Source organism: Lutra lutra, chromosome 14, assembly GCF_902655055.1.
Source record: "Lutra lutra chromosome 14, mLutLut1.2, whole genome shotgun sequence".
Classification (NCBI taxonomy): Eukaryota; Metazoa; Chordata; class Mammalia; order Carnivora; family Mustelidae; genus Lutra; species Lutra lutra.
The window spans coordinates 60,143,210-60,168,920 of record NC_062291.1 but is presented as its reverse complement, the minus strand read 5'-3'; the positions used below and the strand labels follow the sequence as shown (position 1 = coordinate 60,168,920).

Genomic DNA, 25,711 nt, shown 5'->3' with positions numbered 1-25,711 from the left:
GTGAACCCTATCTTACCCAACTATATGAGCTCTTTGTACCATTATAGCTTTCAACTGGAAAAATTCTCTTAGCACCAACATGGTACCATTGAACAAGACCTTAATGGGAGTCTGGAGACCTGAGTTTGAGTCTCAACTCTGCTACCGCTAAGCTGTGTGATCTTGGAAAGTCGCTTCGTCTGGACCCTCATTTAAGGACTAATGGGGTTGGAATAGATCCGTGTTTCCCAAACTTGGTTATTCGACAAGAATAGCCATTCAGGGGACACTTGCTGAAAGCACACATTCCCTGCCCTGTCCCCTGGAGATCTGACTGTGTCTGGCTGGGGAGGAGCACTCACTGGCCTGGACTCCTATGAACTCTATGCCCATCCTGTTTTTGAGTCCCTGGAATATTTGGAACATCGGGCTCTTGCTCACAATCTTTCTGAACCTGCCCATTGCTAGTAAAATCTAAAAGAAGTTCAGCTCAAAGTGGGAGCTCTGTCCAGTCTTCTCTTTGCAAAGCAAGGCTTTCAGGTTGGGAGGGTTCAGAGGAGGGCCTCTTGGCCTGATGCCTCCTGGGGCAGGCTCCAGAATCCATAGGAAAGGCTGTAGAAATAAGAAGTGTGGCAAGTCCTAGGTGTAACAGGGAGAAGATAAGGTTTGCTGGGTCGGGAAGGAAGATCTGGCCTGCACAGTCTTCCTGGGTATCGTGTGTGCTGTGTTCAGTGCCGCTGGATATATGCCGTGTATTTCACCCTGTGTAGACAGTGTTTTCTCTTGTCAGACAGCCCTATGATACAGTTAAATTCATAAATTAGGCCCAGTAAGAGATTCACAATAACTAACAAGATAGAAAAATTGGAACAATATAGTGTAACAAAAGGCATGTGAATGCGGTCTTGCTCTCTTACGGTACCGCACGCATCCTTCTTCTGATGACGCAAGATCAGACAAGGCCTACCTGAAGAGCTCAAGGGAGGTGAATAATGTCAGTGCTGTGACCCAGCGTTAGGCTATTACTGACCTTCAGACTGTTGGTCAGAAGAGGATCACCTCCTTCCAGACCAAGGTTGATTGCAGGTAACCGAAATCAGGGAGAGCAAAACTGTGGATAAGGAAACTCCTGGGTGAGCAGCAGCATGGCAGGAAAGGGTGGGCTTAGGGCAGAGGAGGTGGGATGCGGAAATGGGTTATTTAGACGTAAAACTCAAGTTGAAGCTTAGTTAGAGGCAGTCCCATTGTTCATTGGGGGGAAAGAAGCCATATTCTTGGTTACTATTTTTGAACGAATGGATAAAATGAAATTGATTTTGGATTCTTGTGTGTCTCCTTTACCATACCCAGAGCCCTAGGCCACTTGCCAATGCTGCTCTCCCTCCATCCACAGTCTGGAGTACTTCGCGGGTTCTTAGCTGGAGGCGTTCAGCCCCAAGGAAGACAGCGGGGAGTCAGAGGCAGTTACAGGGAAAGAGGCTCAGGATTTTGCCATCAGCGCATCCCTCCAGGGATTAGCCTATACTGAACATGGGCACATAGCCCATTTCCCACGTGCCCTATTACGTGGAATCTTCCAAGAACAGGACTGGCAAGGGAAATCCCAAAGAACAACAATACGGAAAGGAGGCAACTCACTCTTGGATTGTGACTTCCGAGTCCTGGTCCCAGGTAAAGGAGGCCTCTGAAAACTGCACAGCTTTGTCTGTGGAGAAGAAGGCCCTCTCTTTTAGTCCCATGGAGATCCCCATGTGTCTGTCTGCCCCTCCTCAGCTCTCACATGTCCATCTTCGCTTCCTTCGACAGATCCTGAGGTCACCTCTGTCAGGTGCTGACTCCCCTATTAACAAGGGCAAAGGGTAACTCCCGCGGTGAGACCAAAGGTGGCCCGCCAACAAAGGCCCTTTTGCTCAGATTTCCAGACCTGTCAGGAACCCAGATTCCGGACTTGCAGACACTCTGGGTACATTCTCAGGCCCTCTGTTGCCTTGTGTCCTGGTAAAAAAAATTCCACCTCCAGACAGAAATCTGGCCACTCCCTGGATTCCAGACACACAGCTTGCTCTGGCCATGGCAGCCCCCAGGCCTCAGACCTTCAGAACCTGCGTATGTTCTTTCCTACCTTCCCCAGTTCACATGCTTGGCTCTATCCTGACTTTTGTATCTTTTGCAGGACTCCCTGCTCACCCCCACAGTAGCTGGCCCAGCTCAGTTTAGCAATCTGGCTAAGTCCTCTAAATGAAAACAGAATTTAAGTAAAAACAGTAAGCTTATTATGCAAATGTAGGTTCAAGGCAAACCCCTGGCTCTCCCTGTCAATCAGTTGGCTGCCCCTAAGCCCCCCAATATCAATGTGCCAGTGCTGTGAAGCAGTGTGGGGAACAACTTCAGAATTCCTCACCGAAATTGCAGTCATGGCGAATGGCAGAGGTATCCAAGTCATCCCCTCCCAAGTACTTTTCTAGCCGGTCTCTGGAAACACTGGCCTAGGGAAGGACACAAAGCATCTGAAGAATAAAATATCCAATGACAAGCACAAGCAGGGAGAGGATTTTGACTTTGTCGTCAGCTCTGGAGGTGGAAGCAGTGTCAACTTGCCAGGCTGCTTGCCAGGTGCAGTGGGCACCTCAGACCCACCAAAGACTCAGCCACACCTCAGACTTGGGAGACAGAAGGCAATTAAGATGTTCTGTTTCACCCCTTTAGAAAACTCAGGGGTCAACTCTATGGCCATCTCTCCAATTTTTGGACCCAGTTTCAGAAACCATCTTCTGTCTTCTTCTAAGACAAAACCCTAACTTCTGTTTGGTTTTGGTAACTGGGCCCCTGGTGTGCTCTTCTGTAATGGAGTTCCTGCCTTGGGCTCATCCAGCGTCCTAACTGAGCCACCATTGGGACCCTTTATAGAGGAATTGGCCATGGCACCCCAGAGACCTTACAAATGTCCACACGGCCCAGGTTTAAACTACAGCTGACCTAGGTTGCCGGGGGGAGAGGGTAGGGAGAGGGTGGTGGGGTTATGGACACTGGGGAAGGTATGTGCTATGGTGAGTGCTGTGAAGTGTGTAAACCCAGCGATTCACAGACCTGTACCCCTGGGGCTAATAATACATTATGTTAATAAAACAAAACAAAACAAACTACAGCTGACCTAAGCACTGGCAGAACACCCTGTGGTCTCCTGAAACAGGAGAACTTGGGAGGATGCCCGGCAGCTCTTACAAGGACATTTGTCACTTGCCTCCCTATTCCCAGGGGGCCTGCCAGGAGACGGTTTCTCATTACCGCCTGGGTTCTAGTGAAGTTGCGGACTGTCTGCCTCGCCCGCTCCTCTGAGGGCAGCTGCCGTGTGGGTCAGCACCTCAGACAGGAGTGCCCCACTGCCCGTGGTGTGTGGTCAGCCAGCCCCCTTCATGTCTTAGTCATCCTGTGAGACATGGAACGCAGGAAGCAGAAACCTCTCCTGATCTTGCTTTTGCGATCCATGTAAGAAGCCATCTGAATCTAAAAAGGACCTGCAGTTTCTTCATCAGCCAAGTTAGTCAGCCTTTCCTTTTTTCTTTTCTTTCTTTCTTTTTTTTTTTTTAAAAGATCTTATTTATTCATTTGAGACAGAGAAATACAGAGAGAGCATGAACGGGGGAGATGCAGAGGGAGAGGGAGAAGCAGACTCCCTGCTGGGCTGGGAACCCCATGTGGGGCTTGATCCCAGGACCTGGAGATCATGACCTGAGCCAAAGGGAGACTTAACCATTTGAGCCACACAGGTGCCCATTGGTCAGCCTTTCTTAACACCCTCTGGGACAGGGAGTTCTTAAACTCGTCATTCTTACAGACTGAAGCCAGGCACCCCTGAGGTCAATGCACGTCACCACATTCCATCTTCCTGGCCACGTCACTAGTCTACCACCCACCCCACAAACATTCTCCTGAGGGCTGACACCCGGTGCATCTCGCGGACTGTGCTCACTCTTCAGGAGCCCCACTCTCCCTCCGGCCCATCTGAGGCCTCTTGAACTCCAAACTCATGAACTACATTCAGTTTTACCACCACATGGCTTCATGCAGAGAGAATCTTTTCTTTCCCTTTGTGCCGTATTTCCCTAATGCTGTATAAATTACCACCCCCTTCCCCCCCCCGCCAAAGCCTTGGAAAAATGTGGGGGAAACTGGGCTGGGGAAAAAGGCTTAGGAATATTCCAGGTATCAGGGCTCGTCATCATTCTCTCACTAAAAGCCTTCACTACCATTGTCTCCCTGTGAGTAGAGGAGATTGGTATGATTCTCCCCATTTTATAGTCAAATAAACTAGGGCTCTGAGAGCTTGTGATTTTAATAAGACCAAACTTGGTCTCCAGAGACCAAAGAAATCTCTCTGATCAAAAGTTCACCCATGGAAGCTGGAAGTGAGCTACGACAGGCCAGTTATTTTGGAAAGTAAGGCTTTTAACCAGAGATAATCAGTTAGCAGGGAGAGATCCTACCCACCTGGAGAATGGAGGAGATTACCATGGGAAACATGCTCAGGGGAAAGCGCAGGATATTGAAGAGGGTGATGGAGGTGAAGGCCTTTTCTGCATCCAAAATATTATTGCTATCCACCAGAGTGTAAACTGAAAACGTGATCACAGACACCTGGAAAAGCAAGGTCATGAGGAATTCATTCCGCAACGGTTTCAAGCAGTCTTATGCTAAGTCTCGGGAACACAGTCTATTAGAGTTGAAGCAGTCTTGGGGATGATTATCTCCACCTTCTTGTGTTACAAACGAGAAAGCGGAGTCCAGAGAAGAGGAAATATCTTGCCTGGGGTCACAGGTCAATTAATAGTATTGCTGGGACCACAGTTCGGGTCTCCCGGCTCGCTTTTTGGTGTTCCTTCCTGCTCTAGACCCACACAGCTTCCTCAAGAAGACAAGACACACTGCTCTGCAAACCATTCCTGGATGCCGCTTTCATGCGGTCCATCCTGGAAACGTGCTCTGGGCGGACAGAACACCAAATTGTACACCAGGTTGAAACTAGAGCTGGGGGGCATGAGGTAGGAATAGCAGCTTTGGGAAGTTGAGGAGGGGGCAGAGCTCCCTGGCTTTCAGGGTCAGGCCTACGGGCACTGGGCAGTCTATCTAGAACAGACCTTCCTTTTCCGGAAGCTGATCCAACCCACGGATTCCTGTTACTCACCAGGACTGGAGTCAAGTATAAGAGAAACACCATCACAGACTGCATCTGCCCAAAGGTCAGCAGGTTCTTGAGCTCTTTCTTCCGAAGTCCATGAACTTGGTTTTTGAATGAAGGTTCCCAGGCAAAATATTTCAAGATCTAATAGGATAGAAAACGGCACAGCTCACACTGTTGCCCCAAAAGGACACCAGGTGGATAACATCTGCCCAGATTTTAGGATATGCTCTCCAAAATGGGGGACAGAGGGTAGAAATCTACATTATAAAGTATGATTATAGAAAGGTGGGTTACATCTACTGACAACCTATGTATAAAAACGGTTTATACACATTATCTTACTTAATCCTTGTAACAACCTTAGTGAGATCGATTGTCCCAGTTTGCTGGGGTTAAAGGAGTTGCTCAAGACATGGGATCTCAGAGTGCTAACCCCAGAAAGTTCTGGGCAAACCAGGGAGAGTCCCCTACTTTTGTAGAATTATTGTATCAATTTTAGTGATAGGGAAACAGGTTGAAGAAGCTACTTAATTTGCCCAAAGTTACCAAGCTAGAAATGTAAGAACTGAGACTCCAAGCCAGGGCTATCTTTTCATTTACTACATTCAGCAGAAAGGCATATGATAGCTCTGTGTAGAGAAATATCAGGGAGTTGAAAGAGGCCTCTGCATCCTAACATGCATGGTGATGAGCACGGAGTGTTACGGGCAATTAATGAGTCATTGAACACTACATCAAAAATTAATGATGTAGGGGCGCCTGGGTGGCTCAGTGGGTTAAGCCACTGCCTTCGGCTCAGGTCAGGATCTCAGGGTCTTGGGATCGAGCCCCACATCGGGCTCTCTGCTCAGCAGGGAGTCTGCTTCCTCCTCTCTCTCTCTGCCTGCCTCTCTGCCTACTTGTGATCTCTCGGTCACATAAAAAAAAATTAATGATGTACTATATGCTAGCTAACTGAACATAATTAAAAAAAGAGGCCTCTGTTTCATTTTCAAGAAGTTTAGGGTAATGCTTAGATTTCTGAATTCAAAACAACACAAATATTAAAAAATATTAAAAAATAACTTCTTAGTGATCTTTGCAGGAGGAAATGCACTATTTTGAAAGCTGGCCAAATGTGGGGTAAATGCTTACTTCTTTCCCTCCCTGTCCTATACAAACTTTATTTTAGGGTAACCAACTAGTTGATTAAAGATACTTCTTCATTATAGAATTCCAGCTAATCAATGCCAAAGGAGTAATAGAATTAAAATTTTAATCTTTTGCTACTACTAATAGATCAAGGCAATGAACTTTTTTTTTTTTTAAAGATTTTATTTATTTATTTGTCAGAGTACAAGCAGAGGGAATAGCAGGCAGAGGGAGAGGCAGGCTCCCCGCCAAGCAAGGATCCCGATGTGGGATTCGATCCCAGCACCCTGGGATCATGACCTGAGCCAAAGACAGACGCAGACGCCTAACCAACTGAGCCACCCAGGCTTCCCAAGGCAATGAACTTTTTTTTTTTTTTTAAGGATTTTTTTATTTATCTGACAGATAGAGAGCACCAGTAGGCACAGAGGAAGGCAGAGAGAGAGAGGGGGAAGCAGGCTCCCTGCCAAAGATCATTCTCTCTACTTTTGTGTGCGTTTGACAATTTCTACAGTAAAACATAAAACAAAAGAAACCACTGAAGGTAAATAAGCAGAAATCAAGATTCGAAAGAGGGCCTGAAACAGCTGGGAGAAGCCTGGAGACCTGGAGATTTGTGGGCAGAGAAGTCAGGGGTCCTGCGACACCCCTCAGGCCCCCAAGGGGGCATCCACCACCCCAACAGCCTCGGTGAAGGCCGCCACGCCATGGGGCTGCCATTTTACATGGAGAGCCACCCGTACCCCCTCCACTTCTCACCTTCATCCCACTGAGAATTTCATTCATGATCTTTAGCCGTTTGTCCTTATTTTTCATATTTTTTACCTGCCAGGAAAAAGTAAAACAAAACAACTTCCTCGTGAGAAGGTCCAGATTTGGCACGAATGCTAGGTCTTGCTGGCGGCACTGTGGATGTCACTTGGTAAGAGCTGGAGGAGCCCGGTGACAGGATACAAGTCTCCCCCCACCTCCCACCCCCTTTGCCCAGGCTGCTTCTGCCACACCCATCTTTGTTCTGATCCTTAAAACATGTTTTATTAAATATTAATATTTTTATTAAATATATTTTAATAAATATATTTATTAAATAAATAATATAATAATAATTTTTTTTTTTGCCTGGCTTGCCTCTTCCCAGGGTGTACTTTCCGGGGTTTGCTCCTTCACAGTCAGGTTCCTGCTATTTGCAGTTGAACTCAGAGGTACATTCCTCACAGCCCTTCCCTGACTCCGTAATCTAAAACCACCACCCACTCGCTTGCTCTATCACCCCATTTCATTTTCTTCATCGTATTTATGACCTGATAGATTTCCTGTTTACTTCTGTTGATGGCCTGACTCTCCACCCCAAGGAAAACATAAGCTCCACAAGACCAAGAGCTTTGGTCTAATTTAATGCCCTGATCCCAGAATAGTATGTACCATAAATCTTTTAAAAAGAATTCTTTGTAACTAAAGGAAGGCAAAGTGAAGAGTGAATACATCACCTTCACCATGGAGCCCTAGGATTTCTGGCAGATCATAGGACTGCGCACAGGGAGCCCTGACCACTGGTAGTAGCTGGGCTGATTGCCAAGAATTAGGCTTAAAATCTGGGTCACTCATGCATCTGCTCTGAATGACTGGTCTGTCCTGCTGTGATAAGGAAACAGGACCAATCACCATGACTCTAAGAACAGCCCTGGGGTAGTGGCTGGCTCAATCAGTGGAGGGTACGACTCTTGATCTCAGGGTTGTGGGTTCAAGCCCCACGTTGGGGGTAGACATTACTTAAAAATATTTTTTTTTTAAGATGCCCAGCAGAGCAGGCTAGAAGAGTTCTGTGCAGGATCCCTGGGACGCTCTCCCCTCTCTAATCAGGCTCTGCCCTCTCACATGAGTAAAGAGGGAGTACATTTAAGAGTGACCGAAAGATGAAAAGGGAAGATAGAGAAAGCCACGTTCATGTGGGATGGTAGAATGTCTTCTATCAGCTTTGCCTGCCTAAATGCCCAAGAGTTAGAGTAAGCCCAAGACTTTAGACTTTGAAGAAGGGGACTCGATTTCTTTACCTGAACAGCTCTGCTCTTGGAGGCAAGTATCCCATTAACTGGAATTAGGAGTATCATCACCCCAACACCCGCTAAGACAGAGGGTCCCAGCTCGGCCCATAGGAAGTAGATGGATAAAGTGATCTGGAGAACATTTGACCACAGCAGATGAAGGTAGCTGGTCACATCCATGAGCTTCTGGGCATCCACAGACATCAGGTTCACTGTTTCTCCAACAGTGTACTGCTTCCTGGCCTGGTTGGATAGGGTCAGCGCCTAAGATAAAGATTGGAATTAGGATCTATGGACAAGGCCAAGGACAACGGGGAGTAAAAAGGAAACTCAAGAAGTGAGAACACAGTAGAAGGATGGGCTCCACATGGACACAACTTTTCCCAGGGGCTCTGCCTTCTTGCCTCCAAATCTTACACACAGTGTTCTCTCATTCTCGATTACTCTTTCAGGTTATTCCAACCTCCCTGAACCCCTTGCCACCCCCTCCCCAACACACACATTTCTTTGCTCAGAAAATTCCCATTCTTTAGTGTCAGTTCGGATGGAATTTATTCTGAGAAGATTTCCTGAGTCTGGGTTAGATGCCGGTACTTCCTGGGAACTCCCAGAACATTCTGGGCTTACCTTTGTCATTACTTTCATCACACTGAACTGCGATTGTTTCACCTTTCTACTTTTCCACCAGATGTAAACGCTGTAAGGACAAGGGCTACATCTGTTCATTTCACTATTGTATTACACGGCACGCAGTAGGGCATCAGATACTGAAGGATGACAGGAAGGGAGGAATCACATATTGATTCTGGCCCTTTGGACTTTGGATGTGGCAATGTTATTTGGAGCAATGTTCTTATGAGGAAGTTGCAACCATTTCCGAGAAGGACAGAGATCTTAGCATGAAGAGGAAAGCTGCACGGTTCATGCATATGAAGCAAAACAATTTTCTTATTGTCAGGAACTTGTGGGCAAAATCTAGATGCTGAATCATCTAGCATGGGCTTCTGTTTTCATGTTAGAGAGATCAAAAGACTGACTTCCACAGGTCTGTCACTTACAACAGTGCCTTGCACTAATGTACCCAGCCAAGGGATTTGGCACTTATTCACACCATGCTCACCAAACAACCACCCAGCATCGGCTACATCTTCCTAGAGGAAGGAGAGCCTTATAATTCCCACAAAAGATGGTGTATGGGCTAGGGGTGGTCCAAGGGATCCACAGCCATCCTCATCTTAATCCACCAAGACACACTTCTTTGGAATATAACAGGATTCTTGGTTATACAGTAAAATGAGGGAAATTCCCCAAAATGTTAGGCCACCAAGGTTTTAGAGAAATCAGTCGGCTGCTCTATCTCCCCCTTTGGAATGGGAGGGCAAAAACAAACACCTCCTTCCCATGACAAACCAAAAAGCCAAACAAACTAATTACCCATCAAGGTCATCATTATTCTATTCTGTATAAAATTTCAATGTAGTAGAAGAGACATTAGACATTAGTTTAGTGCCACTAGCCCTTATCTGAGGGCAAGACCTGGTTATGTGATTGTAGGTATTGAAATGATCTAAGCCTTACTTCTCTGTAAAATAGGAAGAATGCAGTTATTTCACAGGACCATGAACGGATAATGGATATTAAAAAATTTTCATAACATTTCATTAATGAAGCATTGTCTAAACCTAAGAAATCAATTTCAAATTCTATCTAAGTAGCAAAATTTATTTGAATGAGAGACTTATTAAGGATTCCATTTTACAAATTCTTTATGGATTGTAACAGTTTAAAACTTGGAATATATTAAGAATCAAAAATAGTGGGAATGAATCACCATGATTGTAAAAGTGTACATTGACAGAAATGGCTGAGATAGCCTGGTTAGGGACCCCCATATCCTGCAAACGGGCAGAAATCCAGTATCTCCAAAAGAAATAAGGGGATTAAAAATTGAGGGGGAGACAAATTCCAGTCTGGACCAGACTTCTGATCTAAAGACATTTTGGACTACCTGTCTGGGTCTCTGGACGAGTCAACATCTGCGAGACAATGACACATTAGTTTTAAGAGACAAACGCAAAGGAGAAAACCAGGAACTATAACAGAGAAATCACTATGGGATGCTCTAGTGGTCCAAGAAAGAGAGGAAGAAAAAGCAATTGGTGTTTAATGTTCTAGTCTATAGAAAGTCCTATCTCCTCATGTACGAATTTTTCCCTCAGGCTTGTAGTCACTGACGGTAGCTATTCTAGTCTCATTTCTTGTCATTTATTTTTTTATTGAGATAGGTTTGATTCTATTTTCAAGGGACAAAATGAGATTTCACCTTGGTATCTGGGACACGAGGAAAATACAGTGGCTCTGAGAAAGTTAAATGTTAAAAGCAACATATCAGAAGGAAGATTAGCAAAATCTTCGTAAAGTCATGGTAATCTTCCCAAGTCTGCAGAACTCAGTAACCAGAGAGCATGTGTGTTTACAAAATGAAAAAGGGAGTCAGGCAGAGAGTGGATGGGCAGATGCTAAAGATGAGAAAAAGCAGTGTCTAAGCAAAAGTGGGACTGGGGAGATGGAGCCCTGGCCCACAGAGCATTCTAGGCTATGGCAAAATTGTCACCGAGATGGATGCACAAGTCTTATGAATCCAGTTTCACATAGTAGCTAATTTAAATGGTGGTTTTAAGAGTTTGCCATGGGCCAGCACTTTGTTCCTGATCTTCTAGGGTTTCCAATCTTAGTGTATGTGCCGCCAAGGGAGGACTCTGATCTTCCATTCTTTCCCAAGGTGCTCTCACTTTGTTGAGAGAGGCAAGAAGAGAGGGACAGGTATGCAAGCCTTCGAGGCTGAAAGGCAGATCCTGGGTGGAGAAAAGCCTGCCAGCTCTCCTCTAGTGTGTGTCCTCCCCTGTGTCCCCTGATCACACACATGCCCTGTCACACATGTCTGTGAATCCACTTTTCCATAGCTTGCAAAGAAAAATCCAGAGGAGGCTATCTGGCTAGTCAGAATCAAGTGTTAAGATCCGTTATCATTTCCATCAAATTTTTCTCAGCCCCTTGGAATCAATGCTGACACTTAAGGAGATTTTTTCAGCAAGTTCTGACACAAGCCACTCACCTTCTTGTATACGGACGCCATGATGGTTGTCCTCACAGAGATGCCCAGCATGAAGCACATTTGAAAGTAGCCCTGAAGGCAGAGAGACTGCACGAGGGCCACCACAAAGAAGAGGACTGAATAGAGATACCCGGTCCACACATACATGTCTCGGGTATTTGCAAAGGAGATCAGCAACCTGCCGAAACAAAACCAAGTCAGTGAGGTCCGGTCAGGCCTCCAGGGACTCTCCCCACTCCTCACGTATGGCCAACTACCCTACCCTTGCCCTGTGGTTAACAAAGTGACCAGAATGGTCGAAAGCTGGTGGAAGACCAGAACTCCACAGTCGTGCTGGGACTCTTGCTTTTCCTCACAGCAGCAAGAGGTCCAAGTGGATGGCCCGTAGCTGTGAGCAGGGATGATGAAAGAAATGCTCCTCACACCTGCTGCTGCAAGGCTTTGGCCTGGCCTCCCCTGACCCCATGATAAAAGAGGTTGCGTGGGATACGTGGATTTGATCTTGGACAAAGCAAGCCCAAGAAGTAATTGTATCCAATGTGAGTTCGAACTCCCCCAAGAGGAGAATTCATCCCATAGATTCCCACACGCTGCAAAGTCTTGTCCTGATCACGCTGAACCTCCCACAGAAGCCTGCGGCTCTAGGGCAGGGGCTCCAGAGCTCAGGTACAAGGCTGTCCTGCCCCCTGCTGCCCGCCTGTTGGGCACGGCTCTTCCCATATCAGTTTAACAATTCCCATTCTGTTTAACAAGAGCTCCTAACAAGGATCTGGCTTCCTAGGAGGGAAGGGCTATAGAAAAGAGGGAAGCTAAAGGACCTAGCATTTTGGATCTTGAAAATGGCCTTGTGCTTTTCATGAACACAACACAATCAGGTAGAAGAATCTCATCAGCATTTGAAATAGCAGGGGTTTAATAAAAAGCTCCTGCCTGCATATCCAAGGGGCCAGCACAGAGGAGAGGGGCAGAGGGGGCTTCCCTCAAGGGAGAGCCAAGGCCCAGGACTCACTTCAGCAGCTGAGGGTTCAGAAACATGAGGAGGTCGTGCACCAGCTTCAGGAAGAACGATTTCAAGAGTATGACGTAGAAATTTTTGAAGAGAGCCTTGACCAACCAGGACTTGGGAAAGTTTTCTGTTGTCCCAGACTTCTTTTTTTTCTTTTTAACTTCTTCCTAGGTATAAATTCCAAACACCAACAGAGCTTACAGAGCCGTGAAGTGTAAAACTTTGTCTTGCACTGCTCAGTTCCAGAGTGTTAAGGCCCCGAGTCCTGTTGCTGTCTTTGTACGCGTTTTGGTTTTCTGTCTGGTCATCATCCACCCCTTCAGCTGCCGTCACCAGTTCCCTCTCCCCTATCCTGACACGCCTAATCTAGTCTGGGTGAGAAAAACCACGCAACAAAGCAGGGGGAGAACATATAAAAAACAAAGAATAGACCCTAAGTGGGGGGGCATGCTGGGTAATCCCAGAGAGTGAAGGGCATGACCTGATGCGTAGTTTTGATACTCAGAGCCTTTTTGTTTGTTCTTGCTTGTGGTTGTTGTGGGATGTTATGGGTTGAATTATGTCCTCCCTCAAAAGATGTGGAAACCCTAAGCCCCAGTACCTCAGAATGGGTCTTTATTTGGAAATAGGACCTTTGCCGATGTAATCAAGAGGAGGTCCTTAGCGGGGCCCTAGTCCAGTAGGACTGGTGTCTTTAGAAGAGAAGAGACTCCAAGCCGGAGAGAAGATGGCCAGGTGATAACAGAGGCAGAGATTGGAGCGACACCTCCACAGACCAAAGAACAGCCAGACTAGAAGGTAAAAGAAGCAAGGAAAGTTTCTCCCCTCCGGGTTTTGGAAGGCGCATGGCCCTGCTGATACTTTGCCTCCAACTGGGCTTCTGGATTCCTGCTTGTGAACCTGCCTGTGAACCATACATTGGTTTGAAGCCATGCAGTTAGCGGTGCTTTGTGAGGGCACAACTTCACTGTTCCATCCAGGAATCTAATCCACGGGGCACTGCTGCTCACTTGCCAGCCTCTTTCTCTTCCTGTGATCTGACCTCTTTGTTATATTCTCCATGGTCCCATGAGGCCCCAAATACAGCCTCACAGCCTGAGTTTCCAGGTTTTTCCTACCAGTGACGTCCTCTTGTAATTGGGTCACTGAGATCCCATCTGATCCGTCTCTCTTGCCTGGGCAACGGCCCCAGCCTGCCTCCCAGCTTCTACTCTCGCCCCCAAACATCCATCTTCCCAGCGGCAGCCAAAATGCACTTTTTAATGTACAAATCTGATCCCATTACTCTTCTGTTCAAAACCTTCCACCGGCTCTCCACCCTTTGTAAAATAAAACCTAGACTCCTTACCATGGCCCACAAGGGTCTACACGGCACAGTCCCTGTCCACTGCTCTGAACTCATCTCACCTCTTACTTAGCCCCTCTCTCCCTGCCTCAGAACCTTCTTGCAGTTCTCCAGACAAACTAGATGTGTTCCCCGCGGCCTCACACTTCTGCTCCCTTGGACGGGATTATCCTTCCTTCTGACGGTTCCTCAGGTGGAAATCCACTTCTAAGACTTTGGGTCTCCACTCAAGGGACACCTCCTCTGAGAGGTCTCTCTTATGACCCTAACGGCATTCCATTTCAAAGACTTTAACAGGATTTATACATTCTTAATAGCATGTATCACTCTCAAAGAATAACATGTGTTCTTTTATTATTTATTTTCTGGCTCTCTAAAGAGGACACTTTCAGGCTATTCCTTGTACCCAGTGCCCAGAATAGTCAGACACTAGGTACTTAATACTTTGAGTGAATAAATACGAGGAGTAGCTGCTATGCTAAAGCCCACCAAAGTACGAATTCTGGTAATGCCAAGGTACTATTTTTCTATTTTTAAAAGATTATTTGTTCATTTGACAAAGAAAGAAAGTGGGGTGGCAGACAGAGAGGCAGGCAGAGGCAGAGGGAGAAGCAGGCTCCCCGCTGAGCAAAGAGCCCAATGCGGGCCTCGATCTCAGGACCCTGGGATCATGACCCGAGCCAAAGGCAGACACTTAATGGACTAAGCCATCTAGGCACCCCCTATTTTTCTACTATTAAAGACATATTATAGAAAATTTCAAATATAACCTAAAGGAGAGAGAACAGCACATCCTACCCAAACGTATCCATCACTAAGGTATTATTAGTATTATAAACACTACAAATACCATAAATGCACTGCAGTATATACAGCGCTATCAAAATAGGACAGAATCACTAGGATACTGATATCTTCCTGCCTGAAACCTAGAGCATATTCACACAGACACTCATGAGAAAGTTACCAGGACAAGGATATCTTGGCTTTGACTCTGATTCTTGTTCAATCCATGCAGCCCATCTCCAGTGTTCCCCTGGGACTTCCTCTGCTGCCGTCTCTGGAGTTCCTTCCTGGCCTTCTGCAGCTCTCCTACCATATGTTTTTCAAACGCGCTGACCAGTGTCTTGGTTTTCTTCTCTTCATTGACATCCCAGATATCTTCAAGTGTCAGAGCTTGCTTGTAGCCTTTCAAAATGATGCTGGAACCAGAGCGATCCACAGGCTGAGACCCTACATGCTGGGTCAGTGGCAATTGCCCTGCTGATTCTGACAAAAGCTGCCCCCTGACCCCCAGTTCAGAGATGGAGGGATAGAGGAAGGGAGGGGGGGCCACTGCTCCATCTCCCAGCCCTTTAAACCTGACAGAGGCATGGGGAGGGCAGAAAACAGATGGGAGAGGTGATGGAATGTAGACTAAGACGAGGAGGAGGCCACGAGGAGCAATGCGACTGAATGAAAAACCAAAAGAGCATCATGTCCACCTGCTTCTTCCTCCTTGAACACTAGCTCCCACTCTGCCCCTGGGGCATCTCCCTGAGGGGCCTTCAATGCCCTTAAGGAACTGAGCAGCCCTGGAGGCCTCCTCTCTGCTCTCTCTCTTGATCAGGCCCACCAACCTGGTGTTTGAGAACATGGATACAAAATAAATTACATCTTTATTTTCACTAGCCTCTAACTGAAACCTAGCCTTTCCTTATAACATGAACGGAAGCAAACAAGCAGTTGTAAACAGGAGTACCCATTCCTTGGACACCAAGAGACATCACAGTGTTTTCGTGGCACAGGTACACTCATTGTTCCTTTGAGGTTGTGGTCATTGTTAGCCCTATTGCTAGATCACTAGATCTTGTTATTTAACACATTTTAAAGGAGCACTTGTGTTACATCACAAATTTTTTTTTAATATTTAAGTGAATATATTTCAATATATTTGGTTTCCTTTGTAACCCTGTCTTTTTCTTTATGTACAGAAAACATGATCTGAGGAGGGATTCCTAGGCAGTACCAGTTGCCAAGTGGTCCATGGAACCACAAAGGCCAAGAGTGTTGGCTGCAGATCCTTTGGTAGCCCAGGCCAGCTAGTTCATCCCTTACCCTTCAAATGGTGTCACACTGCCTGCCCCCTTCTTTTCCTTCCACCTTTCCTAACAACCTTCCTTTTCCCTGTGAACCTCCAGGCCACCAAGAGCAAAGCCCCCATCATCCTCTCCTCCACATCCCAGTCTGAAATAAATAGATCTGTTAAATTAACATTCTCGGACTCCAAGTAGAGGAGAAATGGAGGCCTCAGGAAGCATTTTTAAAATTAAGATTTCCACCACTTTCAGAAGAATGAGGGGGTAGGGATATGGACAACCCACGCCCCAGGCATTTCCTACCTGTCATACCAACTAAACGTAATGCTACTCAGAAATGAGGCTGTGAATGATGGATTCTGCAAGACACACAAAAAAAATAAAAAAGTAAATCAACCTGAAACAGGAACTTTGTGGGACTCTAAAATCAGAAAGTGATTTTTCTAGATATAATGTTATGCAAAAAAGCAGACTTAAGACTGAAGTAGACTGGACAACATAGGTTTATCTGGAGACCCTAAAGTCTTACCGGTAAAAATCAGATTTTCTGGCATAGATAGATGAATGCATTATCCATGCTGAAGATTGGCGGGTCAATATAAAAGTATTTCCAGACTCATAAAAGAGTATTTCTATACACTAGCCACTTTTGGTCTCCTTAAGCCATTAATGATCCACACAGCTATATTCTGGGCTCGAGGGACATCCCCCCCCCAAACAAGGCCTAGGACATCTCGAAGTTACACGTGTCAAAATACCATCTAATGAAATAATACATGAGATCGGCATATTTAGAGTCTCACATTTGAGGAGGCATCTTTTTCTGAAAATGCTGAAAGGATCAGGATCAGGATCTGTAGTGCATAGCAGATGAAGAACAGGCAGGAATAGGCCAGATTAGAATTGCTGTCCTATGGGGGAAAGAAAAAAAAAAAAAAACAGAAAATGAGCCTTTTCCCAAATTAAGTCTAAATGCCCACATAGGTCAATGCTTGTGCTTAAAGCTTATCATCAAATCTCCTAAACATACTTCTATCCCAGAGTCCAACTGACTGTATGCTATTCACTCTGACTTAGAAGTTGCTCACCACACTATCTCCTCAAGTAACCCTCTCTTTCCTCCTTACCTTTAAGAGTGTCCGGATCAGAGTCTGAAATTGGAAAACGCCACAGAGTACTGAGAGAATCCAGAATAGGGAGAGGAACCAAGAATCCTTCCGTATGCACCATCGCCTGCTGTGTTGGATCAGCAAAACCAGGAGCTAAAGAGAAATTCACATCACGTTCTGAAAAATATGGTCACCAAGGATGAAAGGAAAGAAAGATGCCAGAGACAGGGAAAGAATGGTGGGTTAAAGGAGGAGACGGTTAGAACTAATCAGGCCAAGCAGAAAACACACAAATGTCAAGTTATAGACTTCCTCCCTGATACAATCCAACCTCCTCTTTTAGGGTGTCCATCCTCTCCCTGGGACCCCCTTCCTCACCCCATATCCCCACCGCACTTGGGTGGGGAGTTAGCCACAGACACAGAGGGTCACCTTCTACATATAATGGAGTTGGTTTGGGAGCCAAAAGTCTTTCCAAGACCCAAGGAAGTGAATTTCAGGTGCTGCAGTAGTCCACCTGGGAGGGAGTTTCTGCAGGACAGGTGTAAACTGTCTATGGGATTTTCTAATAATATCAAACTAGGCAATAAAAAAAAACCTTGCCTTGTAACATCTCACTTAAATATAATTAAATGTTGGTTTCCTAGACTCAGTGTGGAGCTTGTAAACTAGTGTTCCGAAAACAAAGCCATGATTAGTATCATCTGTTAATTTCTGTGGTATAGATAATACCACTGTGGTGGATTTCAGGCCCCAACAAGCTGTCACTAAGCACAGTGTTGGGAAGAGATGCACACGCAAAGGCTGACCATTGTCCTACAGGGATACAGGCCCATAGATACCAGGCATTCTGATTTTTCAAGGAGGTTTAGAAATCCAAATAGTTATGTGGCATCTTTTCCGTTGAAAAGCATAACAACTTAGTAGCAAGATGGTGGAGGTATAGCAGACTGAAATGACATCAGGTCATAGGAGTTCAGCTAGATAGTTACCAAACCATTCCAAACACCTACAAACTCAATAGGAGGTAAGGAATTCTAGGAACAGAAAATCGACCACTTTCTGAAAGGTAGGACATGTGGAGAAGTGAATCCGAAGTGATGGGAAGATAGACCGATGGGGAGGGGCCGACTCCCAGCAAGCAGTGGAGCAATGGAGCACAAAATCAGAACTTTCAGAAGACTGTTCCACTGAGGGACATCCTCCAGAGGCTAAGCGGGGGTGGAGTCCTCACAGGGACAGTGTAGTCTCAGGTCCTGAGGGGTCACAGAAAGACTGGGGTATCTGAGTGTGGCAGAGCTCACAGGTATCAGAGCAGAGAAGCAAGCTACAGAGATGGAGCCAAGGAGTGAGCTCTCAGCTCATGGTTACCTGGCACAGTTGGGCCACTGCTCTTTGAGTAGGGACCCCACAAGTGGCAGATCCACAGAGATCCCCTCCTTCCTCTCTGAGAGAAGCAGCCAGGAGTACACTGCAGGAGTCAGCAGGTTTGGCAACTCCAAATGGGGCCATGCACCAGGGACAGAAATCCTCAGTTACAGGCCGAGAGAACTCGGAGCGTGGCCAGAGACCAGGGAGACAGGAGTGATTGACACCTTTTCTCTGAGGGCACACTGAGGAGTGGGGCCCCGAGCTCATGGCTCCTCCAGGCCAGAGACTGGGAGGCCGCCATTTTCATTCCTGTCCTCCAGAGCACTAAGGAAAACCTTCAGGGAACAAAAGCTCCCAAGAGCTAACCTGAGCAGATTACTTAGCCTGGCCCTGGCAAGGGTGGTACAATTCCACCTCGGGCAAAGACATTTGAGAATCACAGCAACAGGTCCCTCCCCCCAGATGATCAGCAAGAATATCCAGCCAAGACCAAGCTCAATGATCAACGAGAAGAGTGGAACTCCAGAGCTAGGGGAAAGCAACACATCGAATTCATGGCTTTTCCCCCATGATCCTTTAGTCTTTGCAAGACTAAATTATATTAATTTTTTTCTTATTCTATTTTTTTGACTTTTCCTCTTTCTTCTTTTAACATTTTTAAACTAGTCTATCTTAACAATACCTTCTTTAAAAAATCTTTTTAAACCTTCATTGTTATAGTCATATTTTATCCCTTCATTGTATTTAGCCTTATTTTTATATACATATAGGTTTTTATTCTTTAAAATTTGGGGATACGATTTCTTCTAATAGATCAAAATATACCCTAAATCTAGCACATGGCTTTGTTCTAGTCTCCACCCTGAACACATTCTCTTTTTCTTTTTCCAACCATCAATTCCTTTTTTAGAAATCTTTTAAAATTTTCATCTATACAGTCATATTCCTTGCCTTCATCATGTTTACCCTTATTTTTGTATATATATGTTTTTCTTTAAAATTTTGGGAGGTAGTTTCTTCTAAGAGACCAGAATACATCCAAAATCAAGTGGGTGGCTCTGTTCTATTCACCATATATAAATATATATCAGAATGGCTAAAAAAATAACAAGACCCACCCATATGCTATCTACAAGAAACTCATTTTAGACCCAAAGACACCTCCAGATTTAAAGTGAGGGGGTGGAAAACAATTTATCATGCCAATGGACATCAAAAGAAAGCTGGGGTGGCAATCCTTATATCAATTAGATTTTAAACCAAAGACTATAATAAGAGATGAGGAAGGACACTATATCATACTCAAAGGGTCTGTCCAACAAGAAGATCTAACAATTTTAAATATCTATACCCCTAACATGGGAGCAGCCAATTATATAAACCAATTGATAACAAAATCAAAGAAACACGTTGACAGTAATACAGTCATAGTAGGGTACTTTAATACCCCTCACTGAAGTGGACAGATCATTCAAGCAAAAAATCAACAAGGAAATAAAGGCTTTAAAGGACACACTGGACCAGATGGACATCACAGATATATTCAGAACATATCATCCCAAAGCAACAGGATACACATTCTTCTCTACTGCACATGGAACATTCTCCAGAATAGATCACATCCTGGGTCAAAAATCAGGTCTCAACTGGTACCAAAAGACTGGGATCATTCCCTGCATATTTTCAGACCACAATGCTCTGAAGCTAGAACTCAATCACAAGAGGAAAGTTGGAAAGAACTCAAATACATGGAGGCTAAAGAGCATCCTACTAAAGACTGAATGGGTCAACCAGGAAACTAAAGAAGAATTGAAAAAATTCGTGGAAACAAATGATAATGAAAACCCAACTCTTCAAAATCTATGGGACACAACAAAGGCGATCCTGAGAGGAAAGTATGTAGCAATACAAGACTTTCTCAAGAAACAAGAAAGGTCTCAAGTACACAACCTAACCCTCCACATAAAGGAGCTGGAGAAAGAACAGCAAAGAAAGCCTAAACCCAGCAGGAGAAGAGAAATAATAAAGATCAGAGCAAAAGCAATGAAATAGAAACCAAAAGAACAGTAGAACAAGTCAACAAAACTAGGAGCTGGTTCTTGGAAAGAATTAATAAGATTGATAAACCCCTGGCCAGACTTATCAAAAAGAAAAGGGAAAGGACCCAAGTAAATAAAATTATGAATGAAAGAGGAGAGATCACAACCAACACCAAAGAAATACAAATAATTATAAGAACATATAATGAGCAACTATACGCCAGTAAATTTGACAATTTGGAAGAAATGGATGCATTCCTAGAGATGAAATTTGAACCAAATTGAACCAATTCAAACGAAAATTGAACCAGGAAGAAATAGAAAACCTGAACAGACCCATAACCAGTAGGGAGATTGAAGCAGTCATCAAAAATCTCCCAACAAACAAGAGCCCAGGGACAGACGGCTTCCCAGGGGAATTCTACCAAACATTTAAAGAAGAATTAATACCTATTCTCCTGAAACTGTTCCAAAAAATAGAAATGGAAGGAAAGCTTCCAAACTCATTTTATGAGGCCGCATTACCTCGATCCCAAAACCAGACAGACACCATCAAAAAGAATTACAGGCCAATATCCTTGATGAACACAGATGCGAAACTTCTCACCAAAATACTAACCAGTACATAGCCAATACATTAAAAGGATTATTCACCACAACCAAGTGGGATTTATTCCAGGGCTGCAAGGTTGGTTCAACGTCTGCAAATCAATCAATGTGATACAATACATTAATAAAAGAAAGAACAAGAACTATATGATACTCATTAGATGCTGAAAAAGCATTTGACAAAGTACAGCATCCTCTCTTGATCAAAACTTTTCAAAATGTAGGGATAGGGGGTACATACCTCAATATCAACAAAGCCATCTATGAAAAACCCACAGCAAATATCATTCTCAATGAGGAAAAACAGAGCTTTTCCCCTAAGGTCAGGAACACAGCAGGAATGTCCACTATCACCACTGCTATTCAACATAGTACTAGAAGTCCTAGCCTCAGCAATCAGACAACGGAAAGAAATAAAAGACATCTGAATCAGCAAAGAAGTAGTCAAACTCTCATTCTTTGAAGATGATATGATACTTTATGTGGAAAACCCAAAGACTCCACTCCAAAACTGCTAGAACTCATACAGGAATTCAGTGAAGTGTCAGGATATAAAATCAATGCACAGAAATTAGTGGCATTTCTATACACTAACAGCAAGACAGAAGAAAGAGAAATTAAGGAGTCCATCTCATTTACAATTGCACCCAAAACCACAAGATACCTAGAAATAAAACTAAAAAGGGAAAGAATCTGTACTCAGAAAACTATAAAGTACTCATGAAAGAAATTGAGGAAGACACAAAGAAATGGAAAAGTGTTCCATGCTCATGGATTGGAAGAACAAATATTGTGAAAATGTCTATGCTACCTAAAGCAATCTACACGTTTAATGCAATCCCCATCAAAACACCATCCATTTTTTCAAAGAAATGGAATGATTAATCCTAAAATTTATATGGAACCAGAAAAGACCTCAAATAGCCAGAGGAATGTTGAAAAAGAAAGCCAAAGTTGGTGGCATCACAATTCCACACTTCAAGCTCTATTGCAAAGCTGTCATCATCAAGACAGTATGGTACTGGCACAAAAAACAGACACATAGATCAATGGAACAGAATAGAGAGCCCAGAAATAGATCCTCAACTCTATGGTCAACTCATCTTTGACAAAACAGAAAAGAATGTCCAATAGAAAAAAGACAGTCTCTTCAACAAATGGTGTTAGCCACATGCAGAAGAATGAAACTGGACCATTTCCTTATACCACACTCTAAAACAGACTCAAAAGGATGAAAGATCTCAATGTGAGACAGGAATCCATCAAAATCCTTGAGGAGAACACAAGCAACAACCTCTTCAATCTCAGCTGCAGCCACTTCTTCCTAGAAACATCGCCAAAGGCAAGGGAAGCAAGGGCAAAAACGAACTACTGGGACTTCATCAAGAAGTCCTGTGCTTTTGCACAGCAAAGGAAATAGTCAACAAAACCAAAAGGCAACCTACAGAATGGGAGAAGATATTTGCAAATGTCTTAACAGATAAAGAGCTAGTAACCAAAATCTATAAATAACTTAACAAACCCAACACCCAAAGAACAAATAATCCAATCAAGAGATGGGCAGAGGATATGAACAGACATTCCTGCAAAGAAGACATGCAGATGGCCAACAGACACACGAAAAAGTGCTCCAAATCACTTGGCATCAGGGAAATACAAATCAAAACCACAATAAGATACCACCTCAAACCAGTCAGAATGACTAAAATTAACAGGTCAGGAAACGACAGATTTTGGCGAGGATGCGGAGAAAGGAGAACCCTCCTACACTGTTGGTGGGAAAGCAAGCTGGTGCAACCACTCTGGAAAACAGCATGGAGGTTCCTCAAAAAGTTGAAAATAGAGCTACCCTATGACCCAGCAATTGCACTACTGTGTATTTACCCTAAAGATACAAATGTAGTGATCCAAAGGGGCATGTGCACCCAAATGTCTATAGCAGCAATGTCCACAACAGCCAAACTATGGAAAGAACCTAGATGTGTATCAACAGATGAATGGATAAAGAAGATGTGATAATATATATATATTCCCTTGTTTTATATATAAAACAATGGAATGCTATGCAGCCATCAAAAGAAATGAAATCTTGCCATTTGCAATGATGTGGAGGGTATTATGCTGAGCGAAATAAGTCAGTCAGAGAAAGACAATTATATGATCTCTGATAAGAGGAATTTAAGAGGCAGAGTGGTGGGCTTGGGGGTAGGGAAGGAAAAAATGAAACAAGATGGATTGGGAGGGAGACAATACATAAGACACTCTTAATGTCACCAAACAAACTGAGGGTTGCTGGGGGTGGTATGGAGAGGGTAGTTGGGTTATGGACATTGGGGAGGGTATGTGATATGGTGAGTGCTGTGAATTGTGTAAGCCTGATGATTCACAGACCTGTACCTCTTGGGCAAATAACATATGTTAATAAAAATAATTTTAAAATGTTTTAGATCTTAAAAAAAAAAAAAAAGAGGGTGCCTGGGTGGCTCAGTGGGTTAAGCCTCAGCCTTCAGCTCAGGCCATGGTCTCAGGGTCCTGGGATTGAGGACTGCATTGGGCTCTCTGCCCAGCAGGGAGCCTGCTTCCCTATCTCTCTTTGCCTGCCTCTCTGCCTACTTGTGACTTCTCTATCAAATAAATAAAAAATTCTTAAAAAAAGAAAATAAAAAGAAAAGGCATAGCAATTAATTTAGTTGTTTTTAAAACATTATGCAGGCCTCCCCCAAAACTGAGCCCGCAGGAGAGAGAACAATGTCCGTTATCAAGTTTATACAAACAACTCCGGACTCCATGATCCACTGATGAGTCATTAGTCAATTTAAGAATACTAGTTCCAGCATTTAGAAAAGTCTTTTAACATCAAGAAACTTGGCTTTCATGTGTGTATATATATATTTATTTATTTTTACTTTCCTTATACTGTTTATTTCACTGAAGCCTGGAGGCCAGGGAAAGGGTGTGTGAATGTTTGGGACACCAAGCCTAGGAGTGCATGTTGACAACGGTGACATACAGGGTCACAGAGTGCTGTCCAGCTGCCCAGGGAACAGAGGTGGATGAAGGTCTCCATGATAAAGGCCTCAGAGACTAAGGAACAACAGTAGGAGCACTGCTGGCTGAAAAGTGTGGTATGGGTTGTAGTGTGTTATCATCTAGACCTGGGCAGATGAGACAATGTAATGGACCAGCCTGATATTGGAGTCCATGCTCTTCTGGATGTACTTCCAGTCAAACTCAATGCCCTGGGCTCCAACTCAGATGAGAAGGAGCAGGACATAATGAGCATGGCCATGGCCCAGCCCAAGGCAGCAACCATGATCCTGTACTCTCCCTTGCATACATTCTAGGACATGACAAAGTTTAGATGTATCTGGTCTGCCACATCCACGATGACCTTCATGATATCCTAATGAAGTCACAGATGCTGCCTTCCAGGTGGGAAAAAAATCATGGCCTGGGAAGGAAAAAAACCATGGCCAGGAAGAGCATCTTGCACAGCTGCATAAACAGGTGAGTGACCCTGGCCTGCACACATGTCTAGAAGGCATTGTACTCAGGCCACGGTGCTTGTAGGTGATGAAGTGGGGGAAGTAGACCAGGGTGAAGCCATTCCAGAAGTGGAACATGGTCATGGTGCTGACCTTCTGGGCCCACCAGAGTGCAGGTCTCTGCCTCAGCCAGCCTGGCACCCACTCATGTATAATCATTAGATGGAAGGATAGGAGGGCATAAGATACATATCTTAGGCATCAAAGCTAGTATTTATGCTAGGGAGAAGGATCCAAAAGTTAGTGTTCAAAAGAATATACAAAACTAAAATTTGATTCAGCCCATTATAACCACATTTTGCCTCATCATAGGCCCCTCAAAAAAGATAAATGAAATTGGACTTAATTTTATTCCAAAAGAGTACATTTCAACTAGATAGCTATGAATAAGAAGAAGATAAACAGGGCAGGAGTGGAGGTAGGACTTACCCATGTGCCCAGGTAAAGGCTAGGATTGGTGTATCTAATGGCAGGGACTGTGGCTTGTCCAGAGTCTTCTGTGAGTACCAGGGCCAGCTCTATGGCTGCTAGAATAAGAAGAAAGCCAACAAGCACCTGAGAAGGAAAAAGACCACTGTTAAGAGGATATCATGCTTTAGAATAGAATGGTTCCTGATAACAGATAATAAAGATGGTATGCACAGATACAGAGAACACAAGAAATACTTCTGGCATCAATGAATACCAAGCAATGGACTGTAGTTCAAGCAATGGAATGAAGTTCAATGTAGGCCAGGGTAGGTTTTTGAGGAATGCTGAGTGTGATGGTTTTAAACTATGTTCACAAGTTCTTTGATATTCTTCCCTTCAAAAAGGAGATCTTGGTACCTGTTCCCTTGAATGTGAACTTAACTTCGTGACTCAATTCTAAAGAACAGAATATGGTAGAAGCTCATAAAAAACAATATGGCTTCCTCCTTCTCGTTCTCAGATCACCCACTTCACTTCAGGGAAAGCTCCTAGTGCCATCAGGAGGACACTCAAGTAGCTTTATGGAGAGATCCACTTGGTAAATAACAGAGGCCTCTTGTCAACAGCCATGTGAGTGAGTCATCTTAGACTTAGCTGCTCCAGCTCCAGTCAAGACTTCAGATGACCTTAGTCTCTGCTAGCATATCAGCTGCAATGTCGTGAGAGACCCTGGAGCAGAACCCAGGTAAGCA

General features: G+C 44.4%; 1 protein-coding gene and 1 pseudogene across 1 annotated transcript in view; both read right to left on the bottom strand.

The window, feature by feature from the left end:
• Positions 1-25,711, bottom strand: part of ABCC2 (ATP binding cassette subfamily C member 2) — a 74,099-nt gene that overhangs the window by 30,781 nt on the left and 17,607 nt on the right. Inside the window, exons 3-15 of the mRNA XM_047702461.1 lie at positions 24,978-25,103; positions 17,003-17,137; positions 16,679-16,786; positions 16,179-16,234; positions 14,765-14,999; positions 12,456-12,619; positions 11,447-11,624; positions 8,341-8,595; positions 7,049-7,114; positions 5,162-5,299; positions 4,468-4,614; positions 2,381-2,465; positions 1,618-1,684 (exon numbers count right to left, since the gene is read on the bottom strand). Coding sequence (XP_047558417.1) covers positions 1,618-1,684; positions 2,381-2,465; positions 4,468-4,614; positions 5,162-5,299; positions 7,049-7,114; positions 8,341-8,595; positions 11,447-11,624; positions 12,456-12,619; positions 14,765-14,999; positions 16,179-16,234; positions 16,679-16,786; positions 17,003-17,137; positions 24,978-25,103 — 1,760 coding nt within the window. The remainder of the gene's footprint in view (positions 1-1,617; positions 1,685-2,380; positions 2,466-4,467; positions 4,615-5,161; positions 5,300-7,048; positions 7,115-8,340; positions 8,596-11,446; positions 11,625-12,455; positions 12,620-14,764; positions 15,000-16,178; positions 16,235-16,678; positions 16,787-17,002; positions 17,138-24,977; positions 25,104-25,711) is intronic.
• LOC125084728 (transmembrane protein 147-like) lies at positions 23,912-24,965 on the bottom strand (annotated as a pseudogene).